General features: G+C 32.6%; 1 protein-coding gene across 3 annotated transcripts in view; it reads right to left on the bottom strand.

Annotated features, from left to right (window-relative positions):
• The window catches only part of ADAM2 (ADAM metallopeptidase domain 2), a 79,185-nt gene that overhangs the window by 62,346 nt on the left and 2,202 nt on the right, over positions 1–14,637 (bottom strand). For all 3 annotated transcript variants that reach the window (XM_060001527.1, XM_060001529.1, XM_060001528.1), the window contains exons 3-4: positions 10,666–10,721; positions 7,278–7,356 (exon numbers count right to left, since the gene is read on the bottom strand). In XM_060001527.1, the coding sequence (XP_059857510.1) occupies positions 7,278–7,356; positions 10,666–10,721 (135 nt within the window). The remainder of the gene's footprint in view (positions 1–7,277; positions 7,357–10,665; positions 10,722–14,637) is intronic.

Below are 14,637 nucleotides of genomic sequence, written 5' to 3'. Positions count from 1 at the left end.
TTATAGATTGAGACAATGAATAAACAAATAGGCAATGGCCAAACCATATATAAAAATAAAACTCTCACCTGCAGGAAACCAACCTCTTTACTGACAATAAATAGCTGACTTTGTAGGAAGTCATGCTGCTATCTCCAGTAACAATCCAGGAAGCTAACCAATAACTTATACAGCAATCAGTCCCAATAACAAGGACTTGATTAAAAAGTATCAGCTGCTTCTTCCCTGGTGGTGCAGTGGTTGAGAATCTGCCTGCCAATGCAGGGGACACAGGTTCGAGCCCTAGTCCGGGAAGATCCCACATGCCGTGGAGCAACTAAGCCCATGTGCCACAACTCCTGAGCCTCAGCTCTACAGCCTGCAAGCCACAACTACTGAAGCCCGTGCTCCACAACAAGAGAAGCCACCTCAATGAGAAGCCTGTGCACCGCAATGAAGAGTAACCCCAGCTCGACACAACTAGAGAAAGCCCATGCGCAGCAACAAAGGCCCAACACAGCCAAAAATAAATAAATAAATAAATAAAATTTAAAATAAATAAATATATAAAAAATAAAATAAAAACTTTCAGCTTCCCTAATTTTTGTCCCTGCTTCCACCTTAGAACCAAGCAGAGAAAAGCCAAATAAATACTCCAATCACATAGTTAACCCTTCTACAGCAGCCCCCACCAACAACCTTCAGTCAGAGCACACCTGAGGTCTTCCCTTCCTTCCACTATAAAGCTTTCCCACTCTTCTGCCTGCCTTTGAGTATCTGCCAAAATGCAAGTGACAGTGGATGATGTCCTTGCTATGAATAAGTAACCTTTGTTTATTCTCATTTGCTTGGTTTTTATTTATTTCCACAAGATCTAAGGAACCAATCATATAATAAACTGCTGAAAACCAAAAATGAAGAGAACATCTTGAAATAAACCAGAGAAAAGTAACACATAACATTCATAGGAGTAATGATGTAAATCATGGTACTTCTTATACACACACACACACACACACATACACACACACACACACACACACACACATGTAAGGAGGCAGGACACAATGAACAAAAAAAATGCTGAGAGAGAAAAAAATCCCTGGCACTTAGAATTATATATTAAGCAAAATTATTCTTCAAAAATAAAGATATGGAGAGTTAACTTTTGGTATGACATCATGAGGAACTCTATAGATCTGATCCCTAGTGAAACTGATGAACATAAGTAAATGACAATTTAAATCCCCCAGAAGTGGACATAAGGACAAATAGTCCTAAGAGAAAATAAATAAATAGCCATACAAGAAAATATGAAAAATTCAGTAAGAAAAATGAGAAACAAAATCAAACTAAAGACATTTCCATATAAATGAAAACTTTGAGAATTTGTTGTTAATTGCCCTGCCTTACAAGTAACACTTAAAGAAATTCTTCAGGTTGAAAGTAAGCGATCTCAGAGAGTGATTCAAATCCACATAAACATCCAAAGAGAGTTCATACAGGTTATTATGTAATTTAAAAACATAATATAAATGCGTATTTCCCCCTTTTTTCTCTTAGCTGATTTAGAAATCAATTGAGTAAAATAATATGAATAGGGCATATTATTGGGGCCAGGAAATATATTTGCCAATAACAGCATATAGGAGGTGAGTGGAAACAAAGAGGTACTGGGTTAAGGAAATGATTGCAGATAGTAAAGTAATTATAACAATGTACTGTTGGGTTTGTAACATTAATAGATGTAATATGTACAACAATAATACCATAAATGTGAGGGAAGTAGAGTTTTATAGGAGCAATGTTTCTACATATCACTGGAATTAAGGTAATATAATCTAAATCTGCATCTGGTAAGTTAAAATGTGTAAGGTAAGCCCTAGGGAAATCACTAAAAATATAACTCAAAATATTGAAAAATCATTAAGGAAATTGAAATTCTTCAGTAGAATATATCCACCTAACAGGGAAAAAAAAACACTAAAATGAGAAAAAAGAGGAACAAAAACACATGAGACACATACAGAACAAAAAGTAAAAAGCAGATGCAAATACAACTATATCAATGATAGCATTAAATGTGATTGAATTAAACAATCCAATAAAAGGCAGATTGTCAGGCAATGTGAAAAGACTACTATAAACTGTTGAAAGACAACATGCGTTAAGTTCAAAGACACAGACAGACTCAAATTAAAGGAATGAAAAAAGATTATCATGTAAATAGCAACCACGAGCAAACTGGATTGACTATATTTATATCAGACAAAGTAGACTTTGAAAGAAAAAAATGTTACTAGAAATAAAGAGCAGTATTTTCTACTAATAAAAGGTTTAATGCATCAGGAAGATATAACACTGTAAACATAGGTACCAAATATCAGAGCACCACAGTGCATAAAAAAATAGGTAGATACTAAGGGAGAAATAGAGAGCTCAACACTTATAGTTGAAGGCTTCTTTTCTTCTTCTCTGCCACTTTCAACAATCGGTGGAACAACTAGGCAGAAGATCAGCAAGGGAATATAAGACTTGAAAAAAAAATCATAAACTAAGTAAACCTAGCAGACATCTGTAAAATGCTCCACTAAAGAACAAGATACGCATTCTTCTTAACGTGTACACAAAATATTTTCCAGGATAGACCATTTGCTAATCCATTAAAAAAGCCTCAGTTTAAAAGTATAGAAGTAATAAAAGTATGTTTTCTGATAATAAAGGCATTTTTTTTGAAATAATTAACAGAAAACATTTGGAGAAGCTCACAGATGTAGAAATTAAATATCATATCTCTAAATAACCATGGATTAAAGAATAAATCAAATACGAAACCAGAAGATATTTAAGGAAAATGAAAATGAAGACACACCATACTAAAATGTATGGGATGCAGCTAAAGTAGTGCTTTTGATAAATTTATATATATAAAAGCATGTATTAATAAAGAAGAACGATCTCAAAGTAATATCCTATCCAACCACATATAACACAGGAAAAAGAACATATTAAACCTAGATTAAGCAGAAGAAAGGGAATAATAAAGATTAGAGTGAAATTAATAAGAACAAATAATAGAACAAATCAATGAAACCAGAAGCTGGCTCTGCGAAAAGATAAACAAAATTGACAAATCTTTATTTAGCTAGATTGACTATGAAAAGAAAAGAATCAAATTACTAAAATCAGAAATAAAAGTGGGATATTACTACCATCCTTATAGAAGGATTATTAAGGGAATGCTAAGAATAATTATATGCCAACATTAGATGATGTAGGTAAATGGATTAAATTCCCTGAAAAACAAAAACTACCTTCCCTGTCCATGGTGCTTCTTCTAGCACCAGAACTTGTGGACTCACAGAATGCCTTATCCACTGCCATGGCTTCTGCACAGTGTTGTGTCTGATACAGAAACTTGTTTCTCAGCAAATTAAGGGCAGCAATTGGTTTATGTACATGTGTTACCATATACTCTGTCATCTGGAAGCAGCTGGCCTAATTGAAAGGTAGACCGGGTTACTGAATACTCATTTACCATAATAGTTGGGAGACATTACTCTGAAAGGCTGGGGTTATGTTTGAATCAAGACCATTATATGGCATAGTTTTCTGAGAACCACAATACATGGGTCCAGGAAGTAAGGTGTTGAAATGGGAGTGTCTCTTCCCACCATTATATCTAATAACCATTTTGTAGCATTTTGCTTTCTGTCCCAGTAACTTTTAGCTTCTAGCCCCCAGTGGGGAATTTGTTCACCTGGGGACACAATAAAAATTCCACTAATTTGGAAGATGAAACTTGCAACTGGATATTTCGAGCTCCTTTTTGCCACTGCACAAACAGGCTAACCCAGTGGCTGGAGTGACTGACTCTGAACACAATAGGGAAATTTGTTGCTTAAAGAAGTGCTGTGTCTTGAACCCACCTGAGTATAATAGTAACCAAAATAAAATATGATTAAGGATGCAAACCCTTTGGGAGTGAAGATTTGTGCTATTCTGCTAGGTAAATATCCGTAACAAGCTTAGGTTCTGGTTGAGAGCAATGGAAATGGGGAGCAGGTAGTGGGAAAAAGAAGTCATACATAGCAATCATGACTTATTACAGAAATGAAGACTATAGTAGCTTTAAATATTTTTCTCTTATCTTGTCATAGGCATAGGTATCTTTATTTGTAGGTGCTAACCATTTTCTTCTTTTTCCCTCTTCCTGTTATTAGTTTACATGCAGGTGGTTGGAGGTTAACTTTACAAGTTAATTTAACCTCATGTTAACATAGTATTCAGTTGGACCGTGACTAAATTTGTGGAGAACTTAATAGAGCTAGCAATGGACACAGTGACTCGTGATTGTGTGTCTCATCATTTTGAGGGAAGAATGAGAATATCTTTACTTGGGAGAAGGTTGGCTGAATCTTGCTAAATAGAAATGTAGGGTGATTTTGTTGTTTTTACAGAGTTCAAATGTGTATAAAAGAGTGCATACAGAAAACTAAGTAGTCAAAGTTGTAGGCTCTGTCAATTATTGATGTATTGCTACTGAGCTTGAAATTAACCTTTTGCCTGCTTTGTGCAAATGAATATAAACCTCTTAATTATTTTTTCCTTTGCCAGGTGGCACTGGAGCTTTGCTAGTAACGGGTGCTGGAGAGCATGGGAAGAGAGCTTTGCTATTTGGTTCCGGTGTGCTAGCTTGTAGGCTCCTGCACAGGGTACAGCTTTTTGCAAAGCCAGGATCCCTCAGTGCTTGGAGATTCTCTAGTACCCAGACCCTTGTGTGCATGGTGGTCTCTAGCACCCATCAGCCAGTAGTATCCTCCCATCATCTAGGCCGCTCTCCTTCCATAGCAAAGTGACTTTGGTGAGACATCTTATGAACAGCTTTCCTGGCTACCCAAAGGACAGATTTCCAGAGGGTTCTAAAGAGAAATTTTACAGCAAGATCTCTTGGTACAGCACCACAGTGACTTGTCCTATTTGAAGATCCATGGTTGTGCCACTTTTAACAATCTCAAATCTGGGGCAAGGAAACTGTCTTCTTTACCCCAGTCCTGGGATTGCTGGCTGCTTCTTGTATCTGATATTCCTATGACCTTTAGAGTTCTCTTTACTTCTTATTGTTTTACTCTAATCCTTGTTACAATGAATAATTCTTTACATTAAACTTCCCATGTGTAAATTACTGCATGGTATCTTTAGACATAGACTAAAACAGTATCTTATATTTTTAAAATATTTCACTGACTTATCATATTTGTACTTTTTCACTGTGGTCCCATATACAGGTTCATCTGTATAAATCATACTTTATATAATCAAGGAAAAATACCTCTTCCTTTCCACTGCATTTCATCCACTTCCTTCCAAATGTGGTTTGTATTATCCAGATTGATAATGTATTTAATTCTTCAGAACCACCAGTAAATTATATCAACCTTATACATAAGTTGATTGGAAAACTTGGAAATTAATAAATAAATCATTTTTAGGTCAGCATAGGATAAAATTTTGAGATGGAGGAATCAAAAGTTTATTATTATTATTATATAATTTTTCTCCAGTTTTTTTCTTATTGTTATCATTGTCATTTTTGCACTATTTTCCTTTATTATATCTTGTTCATTCTTCTATTAGCACTCAAAAAAGAATGTGTATAAACTCAGCAACAGTAAGAATGTTGCTGTTGTGTGTGGTTGCCTACAAACGTTGATGAGATCAAGTTGATAGTTCTGCTCAAGGCATCAACGTATTTGCTGAGTTTCTTTCCACTTCATCTATCAATTATTGAGAGAGAAATGTTTAAATCTTCAATAATAATAATAATTTACCTATTTCTTTTTTCATTTCTGTCAGTTTCTGCCTCTTACAATTTGAAGTCTATTTTTATGTGCATACACATTTTGGATTGTTATGCCATCTGGTAATTTTACTTTTTAACCATTATGAGTATCTCTCTGTCCTGGAGAGATCATAAAGTAAACTGCAGATACTAGGAACAAACTCTTTCTGTGTCTAACTGGTTGCTTTGTTTTCGTGTAGATACATCTTTAGTTAGTAAGATAACATAACTTTTAGGGATGAAAATCATTTGTGCAATTTATGAAAAATAGATTTATATGCTTCTAACCTAATTTAATAAACTTTCCTGGTTTTTCCTACACTGACGATAGGCTTGCAGCTTTGGCAAACATGGCATTTGAGGCCAGCATTCAATAACTTATTACATCCAGGTTATAAATAAAACATCTTTGCTTTTTCTTTTGAATTATACATCTGTCTCTCATGATTACCTCCTGGGAGGTAGGAAGTAGAGTTAGGTGTTAGGTATGGCAGAATTACTTAAAATGCAGGTGCGGGATATTGCGGCCCTGTGCATCTCGTTGTCTCATTGTTTTACCTCTGTTTCTCTCTGTCTCTTTTTCACCACACTCACACACAAAAAATGCCCCCCACACACATATATTGTGTGTGTATACATAAGTATGTCTATAATATTATGTATATATGCACGTATGTATATATCATAAAACTTTTTGACAGTATGCATCATTTTTATATTTGTATAGAGAACTCCATAGATGATTCACATGTATTTGCCTACTCTGTTAGGCAAAATTTAAAGAACTCACCATACCTATTATTTCTCCTGTTAAGAGCTTAGTCTCTATAAAAATGCTTTAATTTCAAAGTAGTTGTTAATTCGCTACATAGAAATCAGGAATGCAAATTTAAAAAATATAGGAATTGGTAAGGCAGGGCAAATGTAAAAAGCAAAACAGCATTTCAGGCATGGGTATTCCTTGAAACTCTATGCACATTTCTTTATTATATTTACAGCAAATGGAAAACTTTGTTAAATGAAGCTCCAAGTAGTTGAAAATTTAATATATTCCTAAATGTGCATGAAATTTATGTGTATTTATTTGGTCCCTGAACATACTTCAGACAAGTCTTTGGATTTTCCTTTTCTTCCTAGATTTAGCTTTCCTGATTTAAGTCATGTTTTTTCATTTTAAGTATTTCACTCCATATTCAACCCTCTTGCCACAGGTACATAAACACATACATGTGCATCATCATGAAATAATAGCTTAAATGCATCACTATCATTTGTGGTTTGGTTAATCATCTGTGTCACAAAGCTAATTCAAGACACATCATCAAAGGAAATGGTTACATTCATGCCAAAACAAAACATAACTCCAGCCTGTTATACTCTAGAGACATGTGGACCCTAAGTAAAACAGTCACAGAAACTCACATAACAAAGGTAAAACAGACAATAAAAATCATACCTGAAACTGTTGTTCAAGAGGTTTCATACTTCCTGTGCCATTATAACCATAAACCCTAAAATTATGAGGTAAGAAAACTCTGTAAAATAAAGGTAAAAAGTATTTAATGGAAAATTTGTTTCCTAGATTTTATTATGAAAAGCTATTTCTTTTATTAAACTTATTATAGATAGGTAGGGAGAGGAGAGAGAGAGAGAGCGCATGAGGGAGAGATTCTTTGAGTACATGGATTTAGTTTTAATTTTGCTCAAAAAATTCTAGTCTTCAGACCTCTTCTCACTCACCTTACTGTCACACTGTCCTCCTTCCTGTTTTTTAAACACAACAGGCAAACTTTTGTCTCAGGGTATTTGCACTAGCTGTTGCCCCTTTCTAGGATGTTCTTCAACATGGCTCATTGTCTCATCTACTTCAAGTCTTTGCTTCTATATCCACATCTCACTGAGGCTTCTCTTGACAAGTTTATAAAAATTTTCAACTTTCTCAATTATTAAAGCATAGGATTTCCAAATGACACTTCTTAGTTTGTTCTATATTTTTGCTTAAGCATTTATCACTTTCTAACATTCTTCCTAATCCACTATTTATCATACCATTATTAGTCTCATCTGATAAACAATATAAAATTCATATCCATTTTGTTTACTAATGCATCTCAATCTCTTAGAAGAATATCCGGAAAATAGCAAATGGTCAATAAGTATTGAACTAATATGAAATGAATTCAACAGATCAGGTGGAGATCTCACATTAAAATACATTGTTTGTAATATGGGAAGAATATGCTTAAAAGGCTTTACAAAGAGAAAGGGTGGGTGTAGGTATCTCATTTTCATTTTTCCAATTAGTATAGTATAAAGATTTGTGACAGCTATGGCAGTGTGGATTTGTGAAAGCAAAAGGTCAAAGAGCCAAACCGCTGACAAACAGAGCAAAACTTTTTGTATTCTTGTAACAAAAAAAGAAAATAATACACAGTGGGGTGGAGCTCCAGGGAACACACAGATTCTGGGTTGAAAGTCCTATAAAGAGACTTAGCTAGTGATATACAAGCACTGTTTTTTGGCAAAGAAAGAAGTCAAATATCCATGCTTGGACCAGGGAGAAAGCTATTATTGGGGAGCCTAGAAACAAGCAGAACTTTTGGTGGCTGTGCAGTCCTGGAATAAAAATATGAATATTTAAGTTGCATCAGATTCATAGCTTCTTTCCCTGTAAAATCATCTGCTAAATTCTGAAGTTGCACAGAGTAGCCAAGGAGATTAACTTAAAAATCTCTGAAAATGAGAGCAAAGTTTTTTCAAAATTGATGATATAGACTCAGTAAGTCCTATTTTATTTGAGCATGATAAAAGCAAAGAAAAATCACCCCTAAATATAGTTTTAAAGACTGATGAAAACCAAAATAAAACCTTCAAAGTATCAAGAAGAAAACGAAGATGTTCCCTTCAAAGAACAGCAATAAGACTGATAGCTTAAGTTGTCAATAGAAACGAGGAAAGCCAGAAGACGTCGGAATGATGCTTTTAAAGGACAAAAGTCATTTTTAAAAGGTCATCCTAGAATTTATTCCAGCAAAAAAGTTCTTAAGAGTAAGGTTAATATTTGACATTGAATACAAATTAATCAAAAACAAGCAGATCTACAACAGAAATAGAGAGAATTCCTGAGACATATAGAAATTAACTGCAGATAGAAACAAACGCAGGAAAAAATGAAGAGCAACAGAATGTGCAAATTTATGCTTAATTATAAAGGGATATTGACTATACAAAAAATAATAGTCATATCTAATTGGGGTTTAAAAGCATACAGGAAAAATAATGAAAAGGTAGAAGGTAAGTGAAATTAAAAGATTTGAAGATCTAACAATGTATGATAACTGGTAAAATAATAATGTATATTAGATTTAATAATTCAGGGATTAATATGATAATCTAGAGAAAATACTAAAGGAATAGTAAAAAGTTGTATAACAAAGAATTTAATTGAGGGAAAATGGTATAATATAAAATAATAGATTCATTAAAATGGAGACTATGAAAGAAAAAGAATATAAAATAAAAGGTACAAAAAAAAAGGTGACTTCAGACATTATATGGAAAATTAAAGGATCAAGAAAAACAAGGACATCTTAAAATTGTTGAACAAGGCTGGGTAACAAGACCTAGTACAGTATTTAATATAGTGTGATATCTGTTCAGATAAATAGGGCTCAGGAGTAAACAAATAAAATAAAATAGTCCAGAAAGATATCCCACTCATAAACAGTCATTTGATTTATTACAAACATTTCATTACAGTGCAATGAGAAAAGTATTTTTTTTTCCAATAGCATGTGTTGGATCCATTGGATGCTAATACGATAAAATGTTTGAATCTTGATCCCCATGCTCATGAAACACACAAACATCAATTCTGGATGAACCCTAGAGTTGAACATGAAAGTGAAAACAATAAAAGCTATTAGAAAAAAATGGCAGCTTGGATTCATGACTGTATGAAGACAATGATTTTTTTTTAAATATGAAAAGAATAATAGCTACAAAGAAAATAATAATTTGGACTGCATTAAAAGAATTTCAGACTCAGTAAAAAAAATCCAGAGTGAATAAAAAATTGAAAGGGAATGACAGGAAAAATTCCTCCAAAAGTACTCTGTAGATTCAATGAAGTCACAATCAATATCTATGGATATATCTTTGTGGAAGAGTTTATTATAAAATATATGAAAATGAAAAGTAGTAAGAAAAGCCAGAACATTCTTGATGAAGAAAAGGATGGAAAGACCTTACCTTTAAGCTATCAAGATTTATAATAGACAAATTGACCAAAACTTTTAATAAAGGACCCATTTTAAAAACGACCATTACTGTTTTGATTTTTCTTTATTTCCAAATATGGTGTGCTTATTTTTTCCCCAATTTCCTTAGCTGGCATGGGATTGAGTTTGGCTAATTACAGTTGTATTCTAAGTCCTTAATACCTTGTGATATGTAAACTAATTTAAAGAATCACTGTTCTTTCCACTCAAAAATCCACTATGCTCTTTCAAATATAGTTGAATGTAAGAGAACTCAAAAACAAGTTGTATTTATGTCGTGATAAAAATAGAAAAATATCAAAATTCATCCTCCATGAAACCACATAAATAGTCAAATAGAAATCTGATGTTGCTGGGAAGGAAAAAGATGCGAGCATACATGTGGATCCAGGTCCTAGATGTTTATTATATAGGTTTAAAATGTTTTTCTTAAGCATAAAATAGGAGACAAATAGTAAGCAACTAAAAATATTTACAAATGCAAAATAGTTACTTTCTGGATAAATATGAACAATAATTATAACTAGAACAAAGACAGGTAATAAAATAATGTAGTTCACCTACTTTTGCATTAGGTTCACAGTGTACGTTTTCCCTTCAATAACAATGTTGTAGGACACCTGGCAGGAGAGTATATTAAAAAAGCGAAGAAAAGTGAGAAGAATGTTAAAAAGAAAAACTATCATTTTATATTAACAATAATAACATGCTAAAGCACACTAATACAATAAAAAAGAGGAAAATTTATAATTTAATATTGATTTATTCCAATGGAATCAGATATTTAAATATTTGCTTTCATAATAAAGATAGATGGAAGAATATAATTGGTACAGTTTCTTATTAATTTTAACACTTATGCAATAAGATAGACCCTGAAATATTGTTGACTTGCATCCAATAATTGTGTTAGCTTAATACTGAGGCCATTGCAAAATTTATGCTTAAAATGGAAAAGTATAACTAAATTACCAAATAGAAAATTTATATAGTATAGCAAAGAATTAACAAAACAGAATGTTTAATATTTGTAGATTTTATAAAATTTGTTCCAAGTTTGGATGCAATACTCATGGATTTTATTAAGAAAGAATGTCTACAAATGGAAAACTTAGTCTTTATAGATCAGTTTGAGGAGCCTTGACCTCTTTCCATTATTGGGCCTTCCAATCCATGGGCATAGGATCTACTCAATTTATATAGATCTTTACCTCCTCTCACCTGGTTTTGTTGTCTTCAGTGAGGAGGTTTTGCTTTCCTTTGTTACATTTATTTAGACTTTGATTTTTATGTAGTGTAAATTATATCTTTAAAATTTATTTTAAGTTTTAAAATGTTTAAAGTTTATTTAAATTTTATAGGATTAAGAGGTTTATTTTATAGGATTAACAAAGTTAAGTTACATTCTTCTATTGCTAGGTTATTTTATCATATATGGTATTGAACTTTGAACAGTAGTTTTACTGCTCCTAATGCTATATGTATATTCATTTCCCCATATAATTCTAAAGCACAGTTAATTCATTGATATTCTAAGATTCAATCATCTTAACAATTTAGATGTAAATTGCATTTTGCCATTGGCCATTTCTTTCTTTTTTTTTTTTCTTTTTTTTAATTGAAGTACAGTTGATTTAGAATGCTGTGTTAGTTTCTGGTGTACAGCAAAGTGATTCAGTTATACATACCTATGTATATTCTGTTTCATATTCTCTTTTATTATGGGTTATTATAAGATATTGAATGTAATTCTCTGTGCTACACCTTCTTGTTTATTTTATATACAGTAGTTTGTATATGCTAATCTCAAACTCCTAATTTATACCCCCCTTTTCCCCCTAGGTAACCATAATTTTGTTTTCTATGTCTGTGAGTCTGGTTTCCTTTTGTAAATAAGTTCATTTGTATCATTTTTTAGATTCCACAGATAAGTGATATCATGTGATATTTGTCTTTGTCTGTCTGACTTATGTCATTTAGTATGATAACCTCTAGGTCCATCCCTGTTGCTGCAGTTGGCATTATTTCATTCTTTTTTATGGCTGAGTAGTATTGCATTGTATATATAAACCACATCTTCTTTATCCATTCATCTCTTGATGCACATTTAGGTTGCTTCCTTGTCTTGGCTATTGTAAATAGTGCTGCTCTGAACACTGGGGTGCAGGTATCTTTTCGATTAGAGCTTTTGTCTTTTCCAGATATATGCCCAGGAATGAGATTGCTGGATCATATGGTAACACTGTTTTTAATTGTTTAAGGAACGTCCATACTATTCTCCACAGTGGCTGCCCCAATATACATCCCCACAAACAGTGTAGAAGGGTTCCCTTTTCCCCATACCCTCTCCAGCATTTCTTGTTTGTGGACTTTTTAATGATGGCCATTTTGACTGGAATGAGGTGATACCTCATTGCAGTTTTGATTTGCATTTCTCTAATAATTAGCAATGTCGAGCATCTTTTCATGTGCCTGTTGGCCATCTGTGTGTCTTCTTTGGAGAAATGTCTATTTCGGTCTTCTGCCCATATTTAGACTCTACACAAAAACTACTAGAACTGACAAACAAATTCAGCAAGCTGGCAGAATACAAGATTAACACACATAAATCTTTTGCATTTCTTTACACTAACAATGAAATATCAGGAAGGGAATGTTAAAAAAAAAAAAAAACCCTTTTAAAATCAGATCCAAAAAAGCACTTAAGAATAAACCTAACAAAGGAGGTGAAAACTTATATGCTGAGAACTATAAAACATTGATAAAGGAAATTAAAGATGATTTAAAGAAATGGAAAGCTATCCCATGCTCTTGGATTGGAAGAATAATATTATTAAAATGACCATACCATTCAAAGTAATCTACAGATTTAATGCGGCCCCTATCAAATTACCCATGACATTTTTCACAGAAGTAGAACAAATAACCCTATAATTTATATGGAATCACAAAAGACTCAGAATTGCCAAAGTAATCCTGAGGAAAAAGAACAAAGCAGGAGGCATAAACTTCCCAGACTTCAGACAATACTACAAAGCTACAGTAATCAAAACAGTGTGGTATTGGCATAAAAAAAGACATATGGATCAATGGAACAGGCTAGAAAGTCCAGAAATAAACCTACACACCTATGGTCAATTAGTCTTCGATAAAGGAGGCAAGAATATACAATGGATAAAAGACAGTCTCTTTGGCAAGTGGTATTGGGAAAGTTTGACAGCCACATGTAAATCAATGAAGTTAGAACACTCCCTCACACCATACACAAAAATAAACTCAAAATGTCTTAAAGACTTAGATATAAGACACATGATACCATAAAACATTTAGAAGATAACATAGGTAAAACGTTCTCTGACATAAAACATAGCAATGTTTTCTTAGGTCAGTCTCCCAAGGCAATAGAAATAAAAGTAAAAATAAACAAATGGGACCTAATCAAACTTCTAAGCTTTTGCACCCCAGAAGAAACCATAAACAAAACAAAAGACAACCAACTAACTGGGAGCAAATATTTGCAAATGATGTGACCAAAAAGGGCTTAATTTCCAAAATATACAAACAACTCATACAACTCAATAACAAAAAAACAAACAAGCCATTGGTCATTTCTTAATACTTTGTTATATTAGATTTTCTCATATTTCTTATGTTTGCCACATATACTCATGAATTCATTCAGTCCGAAATTTTCTTTCTTATATTACCCTTCTTTGTTTTTGGTGTCAAGGTAATATTGCCTTTATGTATTCAGCAGTATTAACTCTTTTTCTTTTTGCTGGCTGAGTTTTTATGAGTTTTAATTATGTCTTTCTTAAATGTTTGGTTGTATTTATTTGTAAAATAATTTAGCTTTTGACTTAGTTTTAATGGTTGTTTTTGTATTTTTGAGGAGGGAGAAAGAGACATTTATATTCAGATTCAAATTTTTTAAAGTGTTGGGCATTTTCATCTTTCCTTATATCCCAAGAGTTTGTTTTTCTATGAAATTGCTTATCTCCTCAAGGATTTTTGAATTTGTTGACACATTTATTCATTGTATTATTCATTTGTTAAATTTCTGCTCTATGTATCACTATGTCCACTTTTTTTCATCCCTATTAAAATCTTTCATACTTTTATTTGTGTTGCCTTACAGACAACTTGTGCCTGATAAAATATGGCTGCCTATACTAACTTTACTATTTGCTTTGTATAATTTTTCTTATTTTTGTGCTAGACCTTTCTATTCCCTTGTGATTTAGGTGTTTCTCTTGTGGTATATATTTTTAAATTCAATTTGAAATATATGTAATTTCTGATAAATTTAATCAATCAGAAATTTTAACAGTTTTATTTAAATTATTTTAATTCCCTATTATACCAAGATGTATATATGCTTTATATTCTTTTGTTACAGTTACAATTGTATATTCAATATGTTTTGTTTTGAGGTATACATATTCATACTTTTTCATCAATTCCAGCTTTTATGTTATTCTTTGTCCCAGTTTCAATTTCTAACTGCTGAAGTACATTATTTAAATTATTTTCTTC

Source organism: Delphinus delphis, chromosome 21, assembly GCF_949987515.2.
Source record: "Delphinus delphis chromosome 21, mDelDel1.2, whole genome shotgun sequence".
In the NCBI taxonomy this organism is placed as follows: Eukaryota; Metazoa; Chordata; class Mammalia; order Artiodactyla; family Delphinidae; genus Delphinus; species Delphinus delphis.
The sequence above is the reverse complement of the archived record's forward strand: the minus strand, read 5'-3'. Positions and strand labels throughout refer to the sequence as shown.